The following is a 24,815-nucleotide window of genomic DNA, read 5'->3' as shown; positions in this document are numbered from 1 at the left end:
TAGTTTACCAGGGATCATAACAAAATGTGTACAGTGCAATTGAAAATATAATATGTATGCCAAATGCAATTATGTCTGATTTTAAAGTGAATTTAAGGCACAAGTACTGCTTAAGTGTAATACTTTTATTTTGTAGAATCAGAATTCTAAGGGGTTTGAAAAAGTGGAAATGGTCTACAGCATGGTCTGCAGCAACTAATCTGGATCTAGCTGTCATTTATTTTGTACATTCTACAAAATGACAACTAGAATCTGCTTGGTTGCTATAGGCAACATCTCCACTTTTTCAAACCTGCAGTTTAGTAAGTATACCGCTGAGTTTTTTTATCGAGAAGGTTCATAGATACAATAAAGTGTAACAAGCATATCTACCATACACCACATTGAAAAACAGACTTTTTCACTTATTTAAACATTCCCCTGAATTTGTGAAAGATGTAATCGTGTTACATTTGTCTTTTGCAAATCCACTGATAGAAATTATTTATTTAGATATGAAAGTTTTCACCTGTATTTCACAAATCTAAAATGTTTAAGGTATGGAATACCCATATCACAGTAATTATACTTATTTTTAAAATCAGTATTGAGTTGGAGGAATGCAATAGAAAGACTGAATTAATGAAAAACAGATTTTCAGTATTATGATATCATGATCTGATTGCAGCAAGGACTCAGTGACATGGCGTTTAAACCAAACAGAGCGAACATTCCTTTTGTTTCGTCAATAAACAAATGAAAATGTTACCATCAGATCCCATATTATTTAATGAGATAAAAACTCCCCAATTAGATTATCAGTCTTTAATATATGCTAGTTCGAATTGATTACTAGAAGCAAATGCTATCATTGTTCATTAATTAATTAATTAAATATAATTCCTTAATTTGTGGTCCCCATTTGTTCCACTTCATACCGGTAAAAAATATACAATTACAGATTACTTGATATGTGACATTGATCACTATGTATATGTACTAAAATGCCCTTGTTCATTAGTTTATGCGTTAAAAAACATGGGGCCCTTTAAAAACCGATTTCAAAACCATTGCAGTGATAATAACGCTAACACTTGAGAAACCATACAAAATTAAGGGGTATATTTACTATACTGTGGGTTTGAAAAAGTGGGGATGTTACTTATAGCAACCAATCAGATTGTTGTTACCATTTATTTAGTACAATCTACAAAATGACAGCTAGAATCTGAGTGGTTGCTATAGGCAACATCTACACGTTTTCAAACCTGCAGTTTAGTAAATATACCCCTATGTATGGGTATCATATCTATCTATCTCTTCCCCCCTTATAACCTCCTCCCACGCACGTATCCAAGACTTCGCCCGCTCTGCCCCCCTCCACTGGAACAAGCTCCCTCCCTCCATCAAAACTTCCCTGATCTGTCCAGTTTCAAACGGGCCCTAAAAACCCACCTTTTTCTTAAAGCCTTTCTGTCTCCCACTTAACTTCCTACCTTATCTTCTGCCTCCGTCCCCCTACTCTCCCTCTCTCCCCTGCGTCTCTCTGTCTGTCCACCCCTCCCCTTAGATTGTACGCTCCTCTGAGCAGGGCCATCTCTCCTCCTGTTTCCACCACTTCTAACTCTGCTCTCCAGCTACTTAGCCCTCCTCCTCGAGAGTCCTCCACCCCATGTCCACTTTCACTCCCTCCTCCTCACTGGGAGTCTCCCTGTCTTCCGCGCCCTCCTTCTTGGGCCCCGTCATTTGCGGATCCTTCTTCCCCGCCCTCTCTAGCTGTGCATTGAGCTTACTGAGTTGCTGTGCTTACTGTTTACTGTACTGTGCTGTCTCCCATTGTATTGTAATTTGTTTGTCTCTGTACGGCGCAGCGGACGCCTTTTGGCGCCTTATAAATAAAAATTAATAATAATAATAATAATAATATGTATTAAATGAGGATAAATCTGTGACTTTACACTTAGTACATGTGCAGCATCAGGCACATGAGCTGCGAGCTGAAATCCAGCGTGAAAAATACCGTAATGACGGTAATAGTGCGCAGGGCGTGTTACTTTAGGCTGTAACGCCAACAATTGAATATGCCCTATAACAGGGGAGGAGATTGAGAGGAAAAGCAATTAAGACTGCAGTGTTTTGGATGTATACATTTATATAGTCCAATCTAAAGCAAGTTTTAAGCACATATGATACTATTTGAATAATTACTGTTTTAATTTCTTGCACATACTGGTCCTTCACACCCCGGAGGTGATGTTGTATCTACGCAGTTGTTTTAGGTGTGGTGTAGGTTATATTATTAATTATTAGTGTTGGTGATTTGTAAGACACCACAATGCCCTGAAGTGCCAGACAGTGATGAAAACAGAGCATACATGAAACATACAAGGTGGATGAAATAAAAGAAGATGTAAAAACATAGAATAGGGTGGGCCTTGCTAATGGGAGTGCGTACAATTTAATGGGTATGCTTGCTACATATTATTGTATCTATGAGACTCCTTGACAAAAGAGCTCTCAGAGTTACAAAAGTAGGGGAAAAATCAGTGATGACAACAGGCTGTCCTAGGTCCGCATTCAGCCCTCCGAGCAGTCACCTTTGGCCCACAGCTCCTTCCTGCTTTACTCTCAGATTTGTTTGTTACAGCTTGTAACACTTGTTTATAATACCTGCTGATATGTTTTTATAGATAGATGTCTCTTTCTTTAATTAAATGTATTACTTTAACTTAATACTGAGATTAAGGGTAATGTGTGGCTTTACTGAAGGTTAGAGGGCCCCTGAGGTGTATCAGGTTACCAATCCCTGGGATAAAGGACTACACGTGACCAGTCAAATTACATGGCACATGTATATTTACTCCGGAGCAACCAGCAAGTAAAATAGCATACTGTATATAACGCTTATGATTTACATTAAACATTCAAGGGTTATTTCATGACATAGTGGTGGTATGCTGGGGTCTTATGGTATAGTTCTGAAAAAATCACTCAGAATAATAGGATTATATCAAAATTGCCATTGTCATAGAATTTTCTTTGTTCACATGCTGCACAAGATAGAGATGGTCATTGCAACCCTCATGCAGCAAAGTCTATGACTCCGGTAATGATGAAAGTCAGTATAGGTTTTCATTTTCGTTTGCTTAACTTAAACAGTGTACCTGATTGATGATATAGTAAATGTAGTATGTATTGTGCCTGTGTTGTGGAAAATATTAATAAAATGTTTTTCTCTAACAGCCTCTGCAGGAGAGTGACAGGACTGGAGATATCTTCGTCCGGATTATTGCCAATCTTCCTTCACCCAAACAGCAGTGACAAGCAGTCAAAGAAAATATTTAGGGAGAGTGGAGGAATTCTTCAACCCCTACCATCATGGGGGTGATATGGCTGGCCAAATTCATGCTGGGATGTACTGCACTATGGTATGTGGAGCAAGCCCAGGGCCAGGAATTCGGTGACCAACAAGTTTATGAAGAAAGGACATCACAAAGAGTGAGAAGGAGAGGACAGGACACATTGAGAGGGTATGTCATGTTTGGATAGCACTTTGTTGTCAGAAGAGGAATTTGGTAGGCAAATTGAACCAGATGATATCTTTACATACATGTCTTTCTGTGTTTTGCTAAATACACACATGACAATATCACCGTGTCTTTGGCTCTAAAATGAGCATGATGCCAGATAACATTAAGCACGTTATCGGCATGTTGGAAAATGCAGTCAGAAGATTGCTGCCACTTGGCCTGTATGTGCAATTCATCTTCTGCACCCTATTGTAATGGGAGGGGGTACGGCTTCTCAACACATTGCTGTATCTTATGAAATGTGTCCACATACATGTAAACGTAGCCAGCTTTTCTTCATTGTGCAACTCAGAAGCGAGCAAGGAAGACATAAAATGTATTCAGTGAATTGAGCAGGCTGCATTCTAAAGGTTTATAACCCATTTAACATTCCTTTAGCTGTTTTAGTTGTATAATGTGACATTTACATGTCTAGAACTCTAGACTCTAACTGCTATTATTATTGAACCTTTGCATATTAACTGAGCACTTGGCGTTTGGATAGAACAATAGCAATTGGATGACACTGTCCAACTCTATTCATTTAGTCCACCTATTAGTGGTTCTAGGTGAAATGCCCTTACAGAAATAACATATTGGTCAGTGCATAATACATAAGTCATTCTTTATAGAAAAAAATGTTCCTAACACCCAATTTTTGATGTTTCTCATGACTCCATTATTGAGAAAATAGCGACTGCACGTGTTGGAGGTTCCCGTTACATGGTATTATTGCAGATACTTTTTGAGCACATGTTGTGGACTTCTTAGTTTTAACTGATGTACCATTTTTCTTTTCTTTTATTCCACATACAATTTCCATTTAACTCTATAGAAATAAACTGACATTTTCAATAGTAAATCTAAACTCTATTTTGTTTTCATGATTAACCGCATTAGTATGGATATGATTGGATACGATTTTCCTGAATTCAGCATGGGGCTTTTATGGATGAAGTAAACTTCATGAGACATTGATGCCTCAGTTTTCTGTTTAACAAATATGGGAGTTCTCTCACATCCCAGACTACTAAGAGCAGTTGGGTCTACACCTTTCTGAAGTCCTGTCTGTTCTGTGCAGACTCCAGCCCTAAAAACTTACACAAATGCATCAAACTTTTCCAGCAAAGTTGCCAAAATGATCTCTATTCCATGGTGATCCCCAGCGAGGCTGTTAAAACAGTACTGCTGTATGCGGTCATCACACCTGGAAAGCGTTACATGTGTAGAAAAAATGTATCTGCTGAGCATCAAGCTAGGGTGGAGCAGTGGGATAAAGTGGTCCTTTTCTTTCAGTTCTTTTTAGTAGAGAGGCTGTTTTCTGGATTTCTTTGCTGTTTCAAACATTAGTTTACACTTAAAGAAAATGGCTCACAATGAGTCTCACTCTACAAGACGACTGTCTGGGTTGCAATCACAAAGACATTATTGTTGAATGTACAATGTTGGTTCCATACATTAATAGACTTTACAGTACCTATATTGGGGCTAGAATGTCAATGCTTTTATTATACTATAGCCAGGCTTTTGGCTCAACCATTCTGCTTTAAGTCTTGACTTAGACCTCATGCACATGGGCGTTTTTCAAAGCTATGATGTTTATAATCTAAAAAATAATGCAAGTGAATTGACCTGTATAGATGCACTTTGCTTTGTATCAATTATAAGGTTACCCCCAGAATTCAGAAGTTTTAATGCTCAGTATAAATACAATAGAATTCTATTGGAACATTCATGTAGATAATACTCTATGCTGTAGGCAAGTTTTGAAGCACTTTAATGAACATGCTTTGAACACTGTTAAAGTGAGGACAAGAACAACATTTTGTCTATGCTTAAACTAGATCTGTTCTTCAGTGCTGGAATGTACAAGCACTTATATGGACTATTCTTTTTTTTACAATATCCCAATCATATTACCGGTATTTGAGGTAAAAATTTATTTTATCTGTAGCATTGGGACCTAAATAATTACCTTAATGCATAAGATTTGACCTTTTTAATTAAAAAAAAGTTTTAAAATGAGTAAATAGTAAAAGAAATGCCAGAGCCTCTGTGAGGTGATGCTGACATCACTCATTTTCTGCTGTCTCTTTATCACCAGATGTAACAGAGTGTGACATATGGGAGGTGCTTGCCTCTCACTAGCCTCTGGACTGTTAATATTCCTCTAATTGAGGTTTTTCCTTGGGCTGTCAAGCATGACCAGATGCTTCTATCCTCTGATCATGAGAAAAACCTGAGGGCTCACAAATTCCTGCCCCAATACTTGTGAAAGTGTGTGTATGTACCTTACAAAAGAAATTCCTGTTCTTCCTAATGAGCCTTACAACTTTTAGTTTTGTCTAACGACAGGTCTTTGGTGTACAGTAGAGATTTAGACATGCACAGAACACACATAGTAACTACATAGCTGCTGTGTTAAAAATGAATCTATGACAATATTATCGTTGATAGCAAGTATATGTCTTATTGGCTGATACAGAATACTGCCTACAGATCAGTACCCATGAAGTCACCACCTCCAACTCTTTTAGGGTGAAAGAACTTACACCAATAGAGCTCACTGTACCTACTATGACGTTTATTAAGAGTTACAGCAACACGGTTGGATGCGAGTTGCTAGCTGCCATGGATGCAGCTCAAAATATTTTTTTTAAAAAAAATATTTCGGTGTATGTTAAAATAGTTTCACTGTGTCTAAACAGTGCCATAGAATAAGGGTAACAAAGAAGATGGTGCTTATATACAAAGTTCCAAAGAGATTGATCTGTGGGCATTTCTGGCCATTACTAGAAATGGGTCCAGAGATTAAATTCAATCAAGTGTGGCTGGTTTAAGGGAAATTATTTTGTTTATGGTACAATCATAATTGGTGAATCCATTTGGACTCAACTGCAGCAAAATGGTTAAATTTACGATACAATGTAGCTAGCTATGCTTGAACAAGCTCAAATCTATCTTGAATTTAGCTTATATATTTTAGCCTATCAAGTGTTGAAGGATTTATTACAGATTTTCAAACTTCAAACTGATGTAATGAACTGGTTTGAAAACCAATTTGTGCATGTCTACTCTTGACCCCACCCAATCTTTCAACTGTTCATGTTCACCTGAAATGATAATATTTGGGTTTTCAGTGAGGATCTATTGTATTTGTAAGGAACATGCCTACAGAGCAATTTTCCACTAGGCAAATAATCTTTTATGCTTGCGTTAGTGACTTACCTTGTGGTTTTTTAAATATTCCACATATGACAGAGACAAACTTTCGTTGCTACTATTATTGAAATAAAATATTTGTATTTATGTTTATTAGAGAACAAAAAAGCAAATTTGTTTCACATATGTGGAGCTTTTCTTATTATTCCAAGCAATCACACTTCACCTGTAAACATCCACTGATGTGGCGGTGATTGGACGCCAGTGATTACCTTCAATGGAATTTCCTCTGCATCTTATACAGGATAGCACATTTATAGGCAATGCAAAAGCCAATGTAATTAAAATGTACAAATGTGCCTCATGAAATAAAGAGAATCATAAGGCTCTCTTACTGTATGGCTACAAGGACCAATATTTTAGATTTGAAAGGCAAAGATGTAGTGAATGGGGTAGTCCAACAGTTAAGGTGTATTTTTTACGCTTACTGTCAAGTACCGTATTTCCCCATGTATAAGATGCTCCCATGTATAAGACGCATCTTGATTTTGGCCCCAAAATTTGAAAAAAAAAATTGTAAAAAAATATATTGGCTGTCAAAAAGTGTGCTGAGTGTGCGAAGATTGCAGGAGCTTGCTGCCGGCGGCTGCACACTATGTGCCCGGCTGCTCTGATTGTCACAATCAGAGAGCAGCCGACCAGCACACTCTCCCTGCCTGACTCTGCCGAACGGACCTGCATAGTGCAGCCACCGCACACTTCTCAGTGGAACGGACCTGCACGCCCCTGCAATCACCCCCCCCCCCCCACTTGATCCGGTAAACACGTGAATACCGCTGCCCCTCCCAGATCCCTCTGCTGCCACTGTATAAGATGCACCCAGTTCTTAGACCCCAAATTTTTGGGAAAAAGGTGCGACTTATACATGGGGACATACGGTATGTTCCTATGACAGCCTGAAGTTCCGCAAATGTTTTACAAATTATCTGCAAAGTGACATTAAAAAAGCAAAATATGGGGCATACAGCTATTTATGTACATATTTGCCAAAGAATAAGTGTTAAAAGTCTGGTTTTCTCCTTTTAGAAATGACTGTCTGTTGTGCAGAATATGAGGGTGTAATCACAACACATTAATTAAATACACTATGATGTGTTATTTTCAAACTGAATGAACTCAGGACATCTAATATCCTAAACTGAGGTAACTAAGTTTAAAAAGAACTCATCATCATTATTTATGCCCTTGGACCAAAGTAAACAATTGGTCTTCCTAACCCTAAATTACTCAAAACAAGGTGTTAACAGATTATTTCCTTGGGCAGTGGATCCTGAAAGTGAAGATGATAGGATAGTAGGGGCTTTCTGGTTTGTTATGATGTGTTGACCTTTGCAAAAAGTGTGATGAATGGGGCATTCTCCTTTTACAGTACAGTAATGTTCTCACAGAAGATCACAATACAAGTGAGTGTGTGGAATGTGACCCATTTACTTATGTTGTGAGCTAAAAGCAGACGTTGTGAAGCTGTTACTTTACTGTTTGGCTGATCGGCATGGGACAGGGCAGTTTATAATAGTGGTGGTTTATTTAAATTGAAAGGACTAAACTTTATATATAAGGAGAACAGTGGATTTGGTTTATAAAACCCTAATAGTGCAGATAATTTATTATTTAACAAATATATATTTTTATTTTTTTATTTTTTAAAAAGTGGTTTTTCAGCATAGCTTCTTTTTAAGAAGATATTAGGTGACTGACAGATGATACTGAGGACTGTCTTTTAGTGTGGTGGAGATGTATTAATACCAGAGGAGGACTGGCAAATTTTATCCCGGGGGCAGCCTATTAGGAACATTTTAAAGGAATAAATATGTAGGTGGCCCAGTGACCTAGCAGGTAGCCCACTATGGGACCGGGCTGGGGGGCAGATGGCCCTCTGCGCCCCAGCCCAGGCTGCCCCTGATTAATACAATAGTTCAAATAATCCATTTCAGTTTCCCACACTGTGTTTTTAACCTTTACTTCTCAGTGCTTTAATAGTATGCTTATTTTATTTCTCTGCAAATCACAGTTCCCAGCACCAAGAAAGTCACACTCTTATCGCCTGGAAAAGAAAATGGTGAAAACCTGAAAAATCATGTGGAAACTGAGTGTGCCCCTAGGCTGATTAATCATGTCTGAAATTCTTTTCCTAGGAACTAAAATCCATTCTGTCTAGCATTACAGGAAGCTGTAAGGATGAGGAGGCGGGAAGGCATGTGGAGGGGACAGAGAAAGTCTGTGAAAGAATGTAATCATGTTGTCAAGGACCAAAGGATAACTGTTTGCATAGATGGAAAGGCCACACACCAGCACATGTATACAGACACTCAGGCTGACCTGAACACTTCAAAATTTTAGTCTACAGCTTTCAGTTTATCCTTTTAGTCTAATATGTTGGTAATAATGTACCAAAGTAACACAATGCACTTTGACCGGCTGTATATTTCCACCAGGCTTATGATAGGGACTGAAGAAAGACATAATGTACATAACAAATATATTTCACTGTAATTACTGGCTGAATACTAGAAACAATGAGGACTGATAGAGAGACTTTCAGGCAATGCTCCCAGGGAAAAATATTCAATAAGCGTCTACAAAAGCAGAAAGGACTTCTGGGAAATGTTATTTACATAGCAGCCATGTGAGTTAATTCACAACCCTCTGGGTTTTTAGAGCATGACAAATTTCTCTTAATCATTTCATTTGTAGCTAATATTTAACCAGTTATAATTTTCCTGAATGTCTTTCCCTGACTACTATGGTCCATTTTGTTTAGCAAGTGACTAGTGAGAGTTTTGTCAAAAAAAACAGTACAGTTCCAATGTCTGTCATTTTCTGTGTCGACCGCTGAACAGCAGCTCTTCCCTAACAGGAAAGATTCCAGAGGTACTTATTTAATTTTTATTGATTGATTATATAAGATATTACTTCACATAAATGATTAGTTTGTAGTCAGCAGTTCACAGTAAACTTTTCTATAAGGTCCCTCTGTTAAGTAAGTTAAATCAATGTTTTACACTTAAGACAGAACATAGACTAGTGTCTAGTTCTCACACTCACAACCTCCAAACGTTCCCAAGACTTTCTTGTCAGATCATATTTGCCGCTGCAGTATGTGCAGTTGGACAGTGTTTATATTGAACTGCTCCCAGCTCTGTTCTTACTAGAATCTGCACATTCAGTAAATTATCAGAAATACCTTGTTTTACTTGGGCATGGAGATCAAAGTCTTATATGGAATAGTGCAAGGAACTGGAGTAGCTTTCCTGAATTTATGTATTTATGTTAAGATCCAGCTTACTACATGAAACTCTTTCCATCCGAATTCTCTTCTCTGATGTGGTTAATCATTTTGGTAAATTTCTCGGCACAGGTTTTAGTTTGACCAATTCTTTTTTTTTATTAGTCCAGACACGTTTTGTAATAATGTCTGTGTGTCTTCCGAACGGTTACATGTCACAAAAGAGACAAAGATTTATATTTCCTGCCCTTGAGGCAGACAATCGGCTGTTTGATCTGTATCGTGCATGCAAGATAGTCTTAAAAACATCATTACATTTGCTTCTATTTTTTGTCTTTTAACTTTGTCTAACATTTACAGTTCTCACGTTGAATGTTTGCTGGCTTATTAGGATTATTAGGCCTGTACATCAAAACTACATCTCAACTATACTAATTGCTCTTTTTGCATCACTTGTTTGTCTTTTACTCACAGTGAGTATTTTCCTAGAAATCATGAACCCAAAAAAAGATATAACAGTGTGGGAAAGCTTAATTTCAAATGGTTCTCCCAGTGGTCTGTTTCAAAATAAAGAGAAAACAAAGCATGGCCTATCTTACCAGAAAAATCACTGTTCTAAAGGGGTTGATCTCTACCCATTTAATCAATTAATGGCATCAGGCAAGAGATACTAAAGTAGCAGGCTTTACAAAGGGGTCATGTTATTTGATGTGAAGGATCATGTGATGCTCACATCCAGTTAAGTGCTGCCATCCTCGCCCAGAAGCACCTGCTACTTTAGTCTGTCCCTAGTCTGTTAAATGGTGTGAATGGCTATGGGGAAAGTCCCAACCCCTTAAATAAATTAATGGATGATAAAAAAAACAGCACAACCATTATTAAATTTAAGCCCATGTTACTATATGTAACAGCTTTTTGGGGCATGGTGATGAAAGCAAGTAAAAATTGTCAGGAAAAAATTCCAATGTTAATTAATACCATAAGCGAACAATCTACATGAATATAATAATGTATATGAATTGTGCTCTCTTCAGCTTCTCTTTTTCCATATTAAGCTAGCGGCATTGACTACATATATGTTACAATTGCATGATTGCAGCTGGCTCTTATTAAAAAATATGTCATACTATACAAGCTACAGAAATTTGCAGGGAATTTGCTGGAATTTTCAATGAGCCAAATAAAAGTGTCAGATAAGTCTCAAAGGACTACATCTGTGGAAAGCCCTAAGCACTAAAGTTTTGGCACAGGTATTCGGTTTTAGTATATGTATTTTGCTATATTAGTAAATGTATTTTATGTTTTTTTAATGCAAGTGACATCAAGTTGCATCAAATTTTGCTCATATTTTAAGCATGTGAACACTCCAGAGAATACATCTGGCCAAAGCACAGCCTATTATACAGCCTATTATACAGGACCAGTAAGCACTATCTCACAATAAAATACAAGATACAGATAGGTTCAATTTAGTTGGCAAAAATACATGGTTTCATTCACAAGACTTCACAAGACCATTAAGCCTATGTATCTTTCTTTGTTAAAGGACCGTAAAACCGAGCAATAAGTTACAGGCTTTGTGAAATGTAGACTGCTGCACTTTATGTGTCATTGGAACAGTGTTGAAGTTTTTAAGGTTATATTTACTAAAGCTTCTAAACAGAGAACATAGAGATGTTGCCTATAGCAACCAATCAGATTTTAGCTATCATTTATGTAGTACATTCTATAAAATGATAGCTAGAATTTGATTGGCTGCTATGGGCAACACCTTTGCTTTTCTTTGTTAGAGGCTTTAGCAAATCTACCCCTAAATGTATAGCAGGGGCGCACGGAGGATTGTCGGGGGGAAGGGGGGGTTCTCCCCGCCAACCCAAAAAAAACCCGAGAGAGAGTGCAGCAGCTCCGTTTCGCCACAGCTGTCCAATACAGCAGCCGAGGCGCTGTCTAAGAAGCGTCTGCAGCACCGCCACGGACGCTTCTTTGACAGAGCCGCGGCTGCTGTATAGGACAGTGGCCACTTAGTTAGCGCAGGGGGGTTTTCTAGAGACTCAGAAACCCCCCCTGCGTGCGCCACTGTATAGACATAGAGTTTTAGCAACTGCATTAACTCACTTATCAATTTATAAAAGCAACTGTCATTAAAGAAACATTTCACTGTGACACTGGGGATCATTAGCAACAGGGTAGCAATTAACATGGTCTTTTACACAATGAAAAGCCAATAAGGAACGTTGTATCCCCATCCTTCCCAACTTTAACTTTCATGTGCACATTACAAAATCTTGTATTTGCACCATTCATTTATTTATTTATATATATAGCGCCAGTTATATTATGCAGCGCTGTACAGAGAACATTGAATCATTAACATCATTAACCCACCTTCCTTCCAGTTTTTTGGACTATTGGAGAAAACTGAAGCACCCACACAAAAACACAGGAAGAACATACAAACTACACACAGATAAGGCCCTGCTAGGAATCAAAACCATGACCAGCACTGTAAGGCACAAATACTAACTACCGAGCCACTGTGCTGCACTTGCTCCATTGCGACAAGATCATTCTGCACAGACAGTGCTCCAGTCCATCCATCATCCAGAACAAGCACTAATCTCTGCATCTTGCTACTCAAAATTGTGTGTAATAATACTTGCCAATACATGCCAACTTGTAGCAGGGGCAGGGCCAGGATGACACAATTAACCCCGCCCCCACCTACTTCAGCAACAAAGCGGGAACGATTCAAGAGATTGCCCTGTTCTCGGGAGTCTCCCTGATATTCCGGGAGAGTAGACAACTATATGTGTAATGCGGAGAGGCTGTTTTGAGCAGGGCGCTCGTCAGATCATGAAATGAGAAGGGATGCTCAAAGGAGCTCAGGTGGGCAGTACTTAATCATTCATTTACACAATATTACATTTAGACTTTGCAAAGGGATCACAATACAGTTTCAGACCATAATTTCTACATATTGTAGCCATGTACACAAGTGTATACAGAGCACAAGTATATGCAGAGTACAAACCAGGGTTTACTAGGCACAAAAGTAGAGATAATGTGACTAGCTGTTGTAAACAGTCCTTTCCACATTTTTTTGGAAAATTAGCTTGGTGCATAGACCCCGTAATGTTTCTTAACACAGACCCAGTAGATCAATATGGTGACTACAAAGTTCTCCAACTGCATTGTGTTACCTGTCATTATCAATGGGATGCCCCTGAGCGCCTGTCTGGTTTTGCTGGATCCCTCGCCCATGGAAGTGCTATGCGCATGCACATAGCACTTCCTCCATTCTCCAGCAGCATTAGGCTTTCAAAGTAAGTTGGGGCACCTACAGCAGTGCCGTCATGGTAAATTACAGCCTTGTTGCATTATGGAGCCCTGCTATTTGCAGCGATACATATTGCTTGACAACACACTAGGCTAATAAATAAATCCCTATACCAATTGCCACTTCATTCGTCCTCTGTTGAGGAATGGAAAGCTTAATGTCATAGCCTATCATGCAAAAGAGAGAAACAGCAGAGTCATTCCGGGATTCCAGAATCCCACAGACAATTGTGGTTACTGTGAAGCAACCCCTTCTTCCTTTAACCATATAGACTATGTACATATCATTTCTAGTAATTGGCGACAGTGACTAAGGCCTTTCCGAGCACATATGTGAACGCACATTTCTCAGTGCAAATTACAGGTCTGTCTGAAACAGCTGTGTCTGACCCTCTCCTCCTATTGCTTGTGGGCATGGAGGTTACACTCGTCCAGGCTTGCTCACTAAGTTCAAAGCACATGGAAGCTTTTGGGACATGATTAGCAAAACATTTTGCAGAACAATGGAACTCACTGTACCCAGACAGATTAATTTTCTTTCCTAATTATAGGAAAATCAGGCTCAAAATGCAACATTACTCAATCAAATCACATCCCAGCCATCCTATATTCTCTTGCACAATGACTAGTCAGCTTTTATGGGGTACTAGAATCTTACAACTGATCTGTAGAGTTGAAGTGGCGAAAATACACAGACTTTCAATAATGTGCTTCATTTGAGTGTCAGCAGTGCAAGAGATGTAAGCATTACAATGTACAAAACAAATGACAGTTACAGTTTACCCACTGCCTGCACACAGTGTGGACAACCATTCTGTGGGTTATACCAATATTAAGAATGCAGCATATTTATTCAATACGAACAAGCAACATGAGGCGCAAATGAATATTGAAATATTGGTTTAGCAGAATATTGGAATACTGGTAGAGCCCCATACTGTGTAGGTGACATATAAACAAGCTATTTTTATTTTTATCCTTCCTAGGCTCACTTACATAATGTTCTTCAGGTTTATATCTTAATCAATGAGTTAGTAAGGTTCAGCTCTACTGTTACCATTGCCTCTAAGACATTTATTAGCCTCCAGTAAATAGGAGGGGGAGGGGTCATTTACAACATGCTACTACATCATTTCTATGATCATTGCGTATGACATATGTTCATGGAAAGGACTGTTAATTTAGTACTATGTAGGCAATGCTTGGTTTATTCGGACGCTTACGAACATGACTTGTATATAATTAGGGTTCACAAGGAGGGACCGTCCAATCTCATGCTGACAAGATTACAAAGATCTTGTAGAGATTCATAGCATAGTTTATGATGAATACAACATAAAAAGTACAAATTAATGTACTCCCTTTTAAAATGCTTTATTCTGTTGAAATTATACAACAGACTATTAATCTATAGCCCAAAACAATTGTCTATACTTGTTCTATGCAAACAAAATAATGTAATCATCAGATGTGGAACCTATGGATACCTTCAATGGGACAATTGTTTTCTGCACAGCAGGATGTTTGTAATGAAAATATGTGAACTTCAGAAGAGTCAGGAGGTGGTTTATCTTGAGTGTGGGTCGTATGGATGTTGGTACACAGATGTGCGGCTGTGTCGGTGATATTATCGGTCTTACAAAGGAGATGTGGGTGAGAGATCAGCACTCTGTGAGTCTTTGAAGCACAGTATTATGTCCTTTTGCCTGTTTGTAGAGTGTTTCAGCATAAATACTTCAAAGTAACAAAAAGACACAGCTATATGCTTTTGCATTGACATTCTCTCAACAGCCTCTGCTAAATTAATTGATACATTCAATGATGTTATAAAAACATAGCAACACATTACAATTAACCATGTCACTGTCCACAGATCAGATCATATGAGCATTGTTATAGGAGATAGAAGCTTTCTGACTCCTGTGAAATCAGTGCATGGATTTTCTCTATATGAAATACTGTACTAAATTAACATTTTGGAACATCAGATGACCTTTGCAATTGGCAAAATGTTGTTACCAGGCAAGATAGCAGCAAACTGTGTAATGCTATTCAGGAATTTGCTGAAATTATATTATGAAGAAAAACCTACATGTTGTACATCGCATTCTGATACAGAAAAAAGCAAATTCTTTAGTCAACAAATATCTAGAAATGTAGTCATTGCATTGAAATTTCCGAAGAACTGGGTTTTGCGGTGGGACAGAGCGTTCCACAGAGCGTTCCACAGAGCTACAAAGTCCCGCCAATGCAACGGTCGAGTTTTGTTCTCGCTTCACCATTGCGATAAATGCCATTCCACATTTATGGAGTCCTCTGAATTTATAGTCTATGACTAGAGCTGGGACGACGATGATTAGTTCATTCTGGAGGGTGTTGTGGTTTGAGGAGGACAGGGTAGTAGACTTAAAGGAAATATTTTGTTGAACAGTTTTGAAAATTTTGCACACCTCTAGTCATAACAAGCTGAACTCCTAATCATGCTCAAGAGGTCTGTAGAGGAGACACTGATACTTTGATTACCTCAGGGTTCAGATAAAATAGCAGATACCTACTCAAATCTGATTGTGACACAGCTAGCAAGGTACCGACATCTTTGCTAGATTGGTATAACATTCCATTCTGAGGAATGTATTTAGCTACAATACCAACCTGGTAGTTTGCAGGTAGCTATCACTGGAAGGTGATATAATCAGAATGTGTTTTTTTCATACAGTTCAAGTCTATGTTAGTTATCAGTGACTGGAGTGTACTTTACACAATTCATTGTGTCAACCACCCAATTCCGTTAATTCTTCATCATCGCCATTTATTTATATAGCGCCACTGATTCCGCAGCGCTGTACAGAGAACTCACATCAGTCCCTGCCCCATTGGGGCTTACAGTCTAAATTCCCTAACATACACACACACAGACATACAGACACACAGAGAGACTAAGGTCAATTTTGATAGCAGCCAATTAACCTACTAGTATGTTTTTGGAGTTAATTGTGCAACCTTGTGCCTCTATATGACTGATTAAACATCACACTACAGGTTGCTTCAACCATCTTTTGTTTCTTGTTTTCCATTCTCTAACAAGTATTTAACACTCCAATTTAAATGTTATTTTACATTATTAGTTCTTACTTACATTCCTACTATGCTTTATGTCAGTAAACATGTTATGTAGCCAGGTTGGAATATTTGGGTTAAATGGCAGGCAAACACAGATGACAGTTAAAAGAATGGACACAGTGGGTGGGGTAGGACAACATCAGCAGCGTGATGATCACACTAATGGCAGATGCGCTGGACAGCTGGAAAATTATATGGAGCTTTTAAATTACAGCCAGATTCTTATCAGTGATTACCTTTCCCTCCCCCAAATTAATGTAAGAATACTTTGGTGGTCTTGAAACACTTGCCAGTTACCTCTACAAAGTAATTTCATGGTGGTCTAATAAAGACATGGTCTACTTGAGAAAACAATAAGACTAAAATGCCACATTGTGTATTTCCAGGTCAGTGCAACAGTGTTCAAAAAGCGTAGTCAAGAAGTGTGTGTGTGTGTTTGAGCTTCCTTTGTTGGATCCAGTGCTGTATAACAGTGTAAATACTGTTTTCTTGTATAAAATAGATAGGTAGAACTGTATCATTTCCAGTTTTCAGGCAGAGCTTCTTCTGAAACTCTCGCAATCCCAGATTATCAATATTACATTTTTTTTTCCAATTCAAATTGAAATGCAGTCATAAGGCTCATAGGCCGTAATATATCATTGACATCTTGTCAATGCACAGTTGAGTGAAAGTCCAGAGTTGGATTTTCAGTTTCACTTTATGGTAAGAATAGTTAAAAATATATTTAAAATGTTCAAAACATATTTACAATTTTTTTTCAAATTAATAAAGCATTTTTCATTACTTTTGAGATGGTGATAACAGAACAAGCATTGTCGTGGTACCTATACCGCCACAATGCTTGTCATGAGACTAATTAGGGAAGACCCTGTGGGTTTCCTCCGGGTGCTCCGGTTTCATCCCACACTCCAAAAACTTACTGGTAGGTTAATTGGCTGCTGACAAATTGATCCTAGTCTGTGTCTGTATATGTGTGTGTGTGTGTTTTAGAGAATTTAGACTATGAGCTCCAATGGGGCAGGGACTGATGTGAGTGAGTTCTCTGTACAGCGCTGCGGAATAAGTGGCGCTATATAAGTAAATGATGATGATGATGATGCTGTGAATCTTATCGCTTGGCGATAGCAATGCTGTCTCCAATGGTGATAATGCTTTTCACCCTTTAATAATTAGACCCCTTGGTTTCATGTTTATAGAATAGACATGAGTTCATACAACAATAAAACCACAAACTGCTATCATAATTTTAGTTGAAACAGCTGCTGGCCAAGGGGAATACATTGTGTCCCTAGACAGTGTATCTCCTGAATGATGGGGCTCCCAAGTCTTTTAACAGAGCTGCAATGAAAAAACAGGCTAAGGCAATGCTTCATGAATGCAAAATTTAATTTGTTGGTTTAATTGCTCTTTAATTTTTAATAGACACACTAAAATGTTGAAAAAAACAAAGATTGAATTGAAATATGTTAGTATCTTCTATAACTTCATGAAAGTAAGAGGGTCAATATCCAACAATAATGTAAGGTCCTCATGAAAAATGCATATTGCACAAGTAAAAAAAGAAATAACTTCTTATTTATTATACAGGCTGGGACCCATTCCAAGAGGCAGGTAGTTATATCACCCATAATATATGTTTAAAATTTTTGATTGAGTCATTTCTGTAAAGCTCAATGGGCGCACCCAGTAATTGGGTTCATACAAGGTCTATCTGGCTCCTTTATCTGTATCCTGGCTCCTAACTTCTATATCATTCTATTCACCCCAGGTGAAATCTGAGACGGTCCTATATGAGTTAAGGGTTAGCAGAGGAATATTAATTTTACTCTTTACTTGACCCTAGATTTTCAGGCTTGAAGATTACAGTTATGTGAGCTCATGCGAATGGATTTCAGCTCTGCATTCTCAAGGTAGATTAGACGCCTTCAAAGCAAAAAAAATCACGAACTCCTCATTTCCGTAATAGCGACCAGATGTGACATTATCCGGCATATATTAAAAGTGCATCTATTAAAAGCTGCACAACTATTTTTGTAACCCCTTAGTCCATCCATGAGTTGGATGCTTTATGAAAGGATTTTTGTTGGTTGTTGGAATTAATTATTCCCAATTCCCAAAATTAAAACTAGTGCATTGCTTAAAAAATATAACTGTATTTTAATCTTTTAATGTATTTATTAACTGTTGAGAAGAGGAGAAGATGTAACCTTGTATACTCATGCCTATTTTCTACTCTCAAGAGATGCCTCTGTTCACCAAGGGGTATACTTACTAAACTGTGGTTTTGAAAAAGTGTAGATGTTACCTACAGCAACCAATCAGATTCTAGTTATCATTTATTTAGTACACTCTAATTGACAAGTAGAATCTGATTGGTTGCTAATGGCAACATCTCCTCTTTTTCAAACCCGTAGTTTAGTAAATATACCCCTAGAAGTGTGCATTGGTGTGCAGAGAGTCAGAAAAAAATCCTAAAATGCTCCTATTCCACCTCTTTATCTCATTACATTAACCATGCTCCATGAAAGGAAATCTCGTGTTTGCACAGTTCTACAAAACTAGAGATATCATCACCATTCCAGTGGTAAGCTGTTGTCTGCAGAGCTGACACTCGACAGACCATTTCCACGCCATTCCAGTGGTAACTTGCAGACCGCGGAGTTCATACTTCACAGTGTACTCGCTGCCATTCCAGTGGTAACCTGTTGTCGGCAGAAATGACGCTCTATAGTGTATTTCATCGCCATTCCTCCAGTGGTAACCTGCTACCTCCACTTCTCTGACCTCGTGTTGTCCGCCATTGCTGACCATCTCTGCACATTCCCCTAAAGGTTTCGCCTGGTACTCTTAGAAGGGACCGTGACCTACGGGACAGATGCAGCAAAGATCAAACCGCCTTGCGGCGGTCTCTGGTGAAAACCGTCTCCCCGTTAGACTCCGCGCCTTGAGTAGTGCTATTCTATGCAAATCAAAGGATCTATTACCAAACTGTGACAACATGTCTCCCAACTCTTCAGATCTTTGAACCATAACAGGCTGTGAAAAGGGGAGTGGCATCCTATGATGGGGGCTTGGTCATGAAGGGGCGGGCCTCACTGAGGTTTGCCTAGTGCTTCTGAAGCACTAGACCACCCTCATCTTCCCTGAGAACTGCCATTTACCTAGCACTGGTGTGTGCAGCACCTGCTCACTACAGCTCTGCTGTGCAGATCACCGGTGAATGGAGCATAGCTAACCACATTCCAACCATTGGGACAAGGATGCAAATGTTAAGGACAGCGGGACACAGCTCTTAAATTGGGACTTTCCCACCTAAATTGAGACAGTTGGGAGGAAAAAACAGGAACAAGGACCTTATACACTTCCTAACCAGTATATAGGTAGGAGTACCCCTGTTATGACTAACAAGCAGTAGTCAATCTTCATACGTAAATGAGTTTATTTATTTGACTGAACACATCTATCAATTGAGCAAACAGTTTGTTCAACATTTTGCAGATTATAGTCCATGACTTATCTACAAAGGTAAGAATAGCACCTCAAATACTATTTAATACCACATTTGGACCACTCTCTTAAGTACTAGAACTTTAAATGTAGAAGTTATTATATAACGCTTGATCATATGAGGACATCGGGGCTACGTTTATATGTTCCACTGTCAATGACAAGTTTCCAATGGTTTATTCAAATTCTAATCATGTGGTGTAAATAATGTGCCTCCTTGAGTTACTAAAAAGGCTTAGCCTACTCCCGCTAAAACCAGAACACCTCCTTTATCTTCATAAATTATTGACAACATTTTAAAATATATTCCAGGGATGTTTTACTGCTAAACTAGTGCTGGTTATACGCAATAAATACTATCTCAACAGATTTCAGAGTACTAAAATACCCATGTCAAAGTACTTTTACTGAATGTGACCATAATGTGCTTTTGCAGTGTAAATACTTACTTTTAATAACTATTGTGTAGAGTGTAGAGAATGAGTATACGTGGTGAGATAGTTGTTCAAAACGGCAAAATAGAGACATTTTCAAGTACAAATATTTAAAACCTGGAACTGTTCAATGAAATTAAGGACAGTTATCAACTATGTCATTACACTGTGTTTACCCTTTCCCGCTTTTCACTCACAAACATTTATGCATACCCACAAATGATAGTGCTGAACAACAGGGGAGCCAAGAAGCAGCGGGGGATCAGGTACAGGGTTGCCAACTCTGAAATTAAAAAGAAGCAACCGCTAAGTGAAAAACAAGCCCAAACAATCCTAAAAAGAGCCCAAAAAAGCCAAAAATTTATTATTTTTTATTCATGATACAAATATCAAGATAATATTAATAGTAATGGGATCTTGTATGCACGTTTTGTCACTATCCAATAGTGATTGTCAAATCTCGATTTGTGTTTCCAACGCACAAATATTTATTCTCAAAAAGTAGCAGAATAATTCAAGCGAAATAATAATAAGTACAGCCGTTACTTATCGCAGGCACTCTGGATCCAGTGAACAGTCATTCAGGTCTGAAGTCTGTGGTCAAGATGACTGAACACTAGATGAAAAGCTCCTGCTTATATGCAGACAGAAATACAGTAAAACAATGCAGATGGTGTGGCTTGCTTCTATTGGTCCAGGTTTCAGGAAGGTCCAGGAGGTTGCAGATCATAGGCTAGTTCAAACTAAAGAATTCAAAGGTGGGGGTCATCTCTCCAGGGGATGTGCTCCGATCTTCCCGCCAAGACTCCAGTTTCAACTAGTCCATTAGCATTTTATAGTCAGTATCACAGTAAAGGTTTATTCCCTAACATCAATAACTAGAGTATGCAATGTGCTATATCTTCGCCGAATGAACCGGACAGCTGCTGATGTAAAGGGGATTAATGATACCAGACATGACACATTTCCTTTAACCTGTACCATATATATTACTAATATGCATATAACTTATAATATTACACATAAACACTACTATATTTCGACATAAATAACTATGTGTTGCAACTACAATTAATGTGTACTATTTACAGAGATGCGTATTTGTGCGAATGTGTGTAACTGTGTAAAAACTGTTATTGCCACGTGTTGCGACTGCGTACACCCTTCCACGCCGTAGCGTGCAATATGCATCTTTTCAGACAAAGACAACTAAGTCTGCTCGATATTAATTGAAATGACTTTATCCAATTTGCTGACTTCGACAATCTGCAGCAGTTTCTGCAGTTACAGTAACTAAAGATGAAGATTCAGGAGTTATAGCTGCACTTTATGGGTTTGTTTTCTCTGTAAACTACAATATATCCCTAGCTTTACACTCATAACTGCACACATCATGTTCTGTCTGGTCACATATATACTCTCCATATCTACTGCATACAACACAGACAGGCTTCCCCAAGATGAGCCAACGCTGAAGTTTACCTACCAACACCTGAGGTCACGCCCACATAAGTGGCCAGCAGCGTACTTACGCTGACTAAAGCGTCATTATACACAAGGCAATAAAGTTTTTTGAAAAAAAAATAAAAAAAAATGTTGTGAAGCCCAAAAACCCGCAACCCGCAACCACCAGAAAAACCCCACAACTCTAAAAAAAACAAGCCCAATTCCGCTTGTTATAAGCAGAATTGGCAACTATGATCAAGTATGAAGTACTGTGGCCTGAGTCTGCCTGTGTAGTGGGAGGAGCCACCAACCTGCTGTGGTCACACCACCATCGGCACCTATAGACAAGGCCCAAGAAGTTGCTGTCCTCTTGGTGACCCCCCTGAACAAATACATATACATTCAGTAAATACAGGAACACATGCATAAACATTTTGTGGTAGAGCATTTTTCTAGCTCCAGAACTTGGAACTAATGTCAAATGCATAACTAGATCTGTTCTAGTTTATTGTGTGTTTAAATGCAAGGACCTTTTGTAATTATTTTTATATTTCTCCAGGGGTACATGCCATTTATCAAATACATGCTTGCTGAATCTCTTGCCTTAATATGAATCTAATAACACTTGCAGTGAAGATGGAAAATAAAGATAAAGAAGAGTGATATTTCGTAATAAAACAGAATATACAGGGTTGTTAGCATTAATAACAAAATATAGTTTGTTGATTGTTTGTGGTCAATAAGGATTTTTTTTCTTCTCTTCAAGCTTTACAACCACCTATTCAATACATTTTCTTAATTTCTGCCCTACCCTAGCTGCAGCCCATGGCCTTCTCCATGCCATCATGTTTCCTGGGACTCCTCTAATTCCTTAATGCAGAACAAGCAAATACAATTTGGAAAAAGTGGGAAGGGAGGACCAATGACAGGACACAATCTCTTGATTTTGGCTACTGATTACTCCTCCTGCTAACACCCACCCAACCTCTTTGTTTTGTCCGGCACTGTGAGGAAAACTAGAGGAGCCTGTGAAAAACACATGCATGGAGCAGCCTGGTTAAGGAAAAGGTTGACAAAATTTAAGCTGTGTGCACACTACAGAAAATTTCTCCTGATGCCATTCACGTAATGATTTTACCAACACCTGAAAAAATAGAAAAGTCCCGATCAGCATACCAATTCATGTGTACACATTATACATGTTTTTCATGTGTACACATTATACATGTTTTAACAGATTTCCCTTCAGATCTATGCCCTTCATCTGTCATAACCATCGGCTCTATAGAGATGCTGATCGTGAGTGCATACACACTGCAGGATTGGAACAGCATTGTTCCATCATTGAACAAGATTTTCAGTTCGGTTTAAAATGCAAATGAAACGATACGATGTACTTTGGAACGATAACCGCTCATCGTTGCAGTGTACACACTAATGCAATATCGGGCTGAACAGTTATTTATCAGGTGATTGGCCCGATAATCAAATGAAAAACCTGTAGTGTATACCCAGCCATACCTAATAGATTGTAGTGCAGCTTTAAGGTAAGTTGGACTATATGCTTTATAGGAGTCTTCTTCTGGCTAACAGGGGGCTGTTGGGGATGAATGGTTGACCTTAAATGACATATGGCTTTGTAAACCTAAACCACTATGTTACTGTGTAATAATTAGGCATATATGGAACACATGTTTTGTTTTATATATAGTTTATAATGAACTAATATATTAGTTACTTGACATAAAGAAACTTAATATATTTTTTAAAAATGCACCCTTACAGTCAAAATGGCTTTGAAATTATTTTATTGTACCAAATCTACATTGTTAGATAAGCTCTAGCACACATGACGGGTCCGTAAGATGACCAAATTACCCATAAAGGTCAAAGCATAATATAAAACAATTATATTTAATAATATCTTATTAAAACCATACCTAGCGCATGTGAGGGTATTTCGCTAAGTGCTTCCTACTGCTCTTATTGCCATTAATTATAATGCCACAGTTATCTCTCTGCTACTGAATGTATAAATATATACATCCGTTTTTTTTAAATATTAATCTGGTGCAGCTGTACAACATACAGTTTTCATTGTCTGTGAAAATCATACCATGCATAATATTGTGCGTCAAACACAGTACAACACTAATTCTTTAATCAAGAAGCAACAGCGGTCTGAACTTTAGAAAAATAAATATTCCAAGTAAAACAGATTCAATGCCAAAAATCTGGTCTGTCCTTCAAAAACCAGGGCACATAGGAGCCCTGCTGATGCAAAATTGTACTGGGGGCTGTCCTGGGAAAGTTGGGACATATGGTTTACCTGCTGGTAAGACCTCTTGCTGGGGCACCAGCGTCTCCCCTTCTTTATTTATCATTACATTGCTTGTAAGTCAGTGATTCTAGCAGGCTCAGCCTTTCACACCAGTATATATAGTAGTATGAAGCCAGTAATAAACACACATAGGGCACCCAGCTAGAAATAGCCCTGCTCCTAGATATTGTAAAGTCAGGTTCATCTAATCAGAAACACACAATAATACATAGATTGAGCTCAGACACTTTGGAGAGCGAGTGAAGTCTATAAATAAAAGAAGGGACTCTGGAATTCAGGAGATACTTGGGGGTTGGGGACATATCAAAGGATAGTTGTGAGATTTAGCAGATGCTGCTGACAGACGTTGGGGTCTAGGTAATATGATGCAAATGTTTTTTTAATTGATAACCTTATGTAATCAAGACATTCCAGGGACACGATTCCAACTCTGGGTACTGGAAAAATGCATACTTTCATATACAGAGTTTGGAAAGTGTTATCTGCCGACTTAGGCCTTTATGATGTGTGACATTTGTGGGATTCTGCCTTACACATTACAGCACTGTACAGTGAAATGATATATAGCACAGATACTTGCTTTTTTTCTTGACACAAAGAGAGCGGATCTGTGTCAGCAGGGGCGCACGCAG

The 24,815-nt window shown here is 38.4% G+C and overlaps 1 protein-coding gene across 1 annotated transcript in view; it reads left to right on the top strand.

The window, feature by feature from the left end:
• The window catches only part of LOC142146196 (fibrillin-2-like), a 120,321-nt gene that overhangs the window by 8,661 nt on the left and 86,845 nt on the right, over positions 1–24,815 (top strand). The window contains exon 2 of the mRNA XM_075204630.1: positions 3,223–3,509. Within this exon, the coding sequence (XP_075060731.1) occupies positions 3,358–3,509 (152 nt within the window). The 5' untranslated portion in view covers positions 3,223–3,357. The remainder of the gene's footprint in view (positions 1–3,222; positions 3,510–24,815) is intronic.

The sequence above is a fragment of the Mixophyes fleayi genome, chromosome 1 (assembly GCF_038048845.1).
Source record: "Mixophyes fleayi isolate aMixFle1 chromosome 1, aMixFle1.hap1, whole genome shotgun sequence".
NCBI lineage: Eukaryota > Metazoa > Chordata > Amphibia > Anura > Limnodynastidae > Mixophyes > Mixophyes fleayi.
This window is presented reverse-complemented; position numbering and strand designations above follow the sequence as displayed.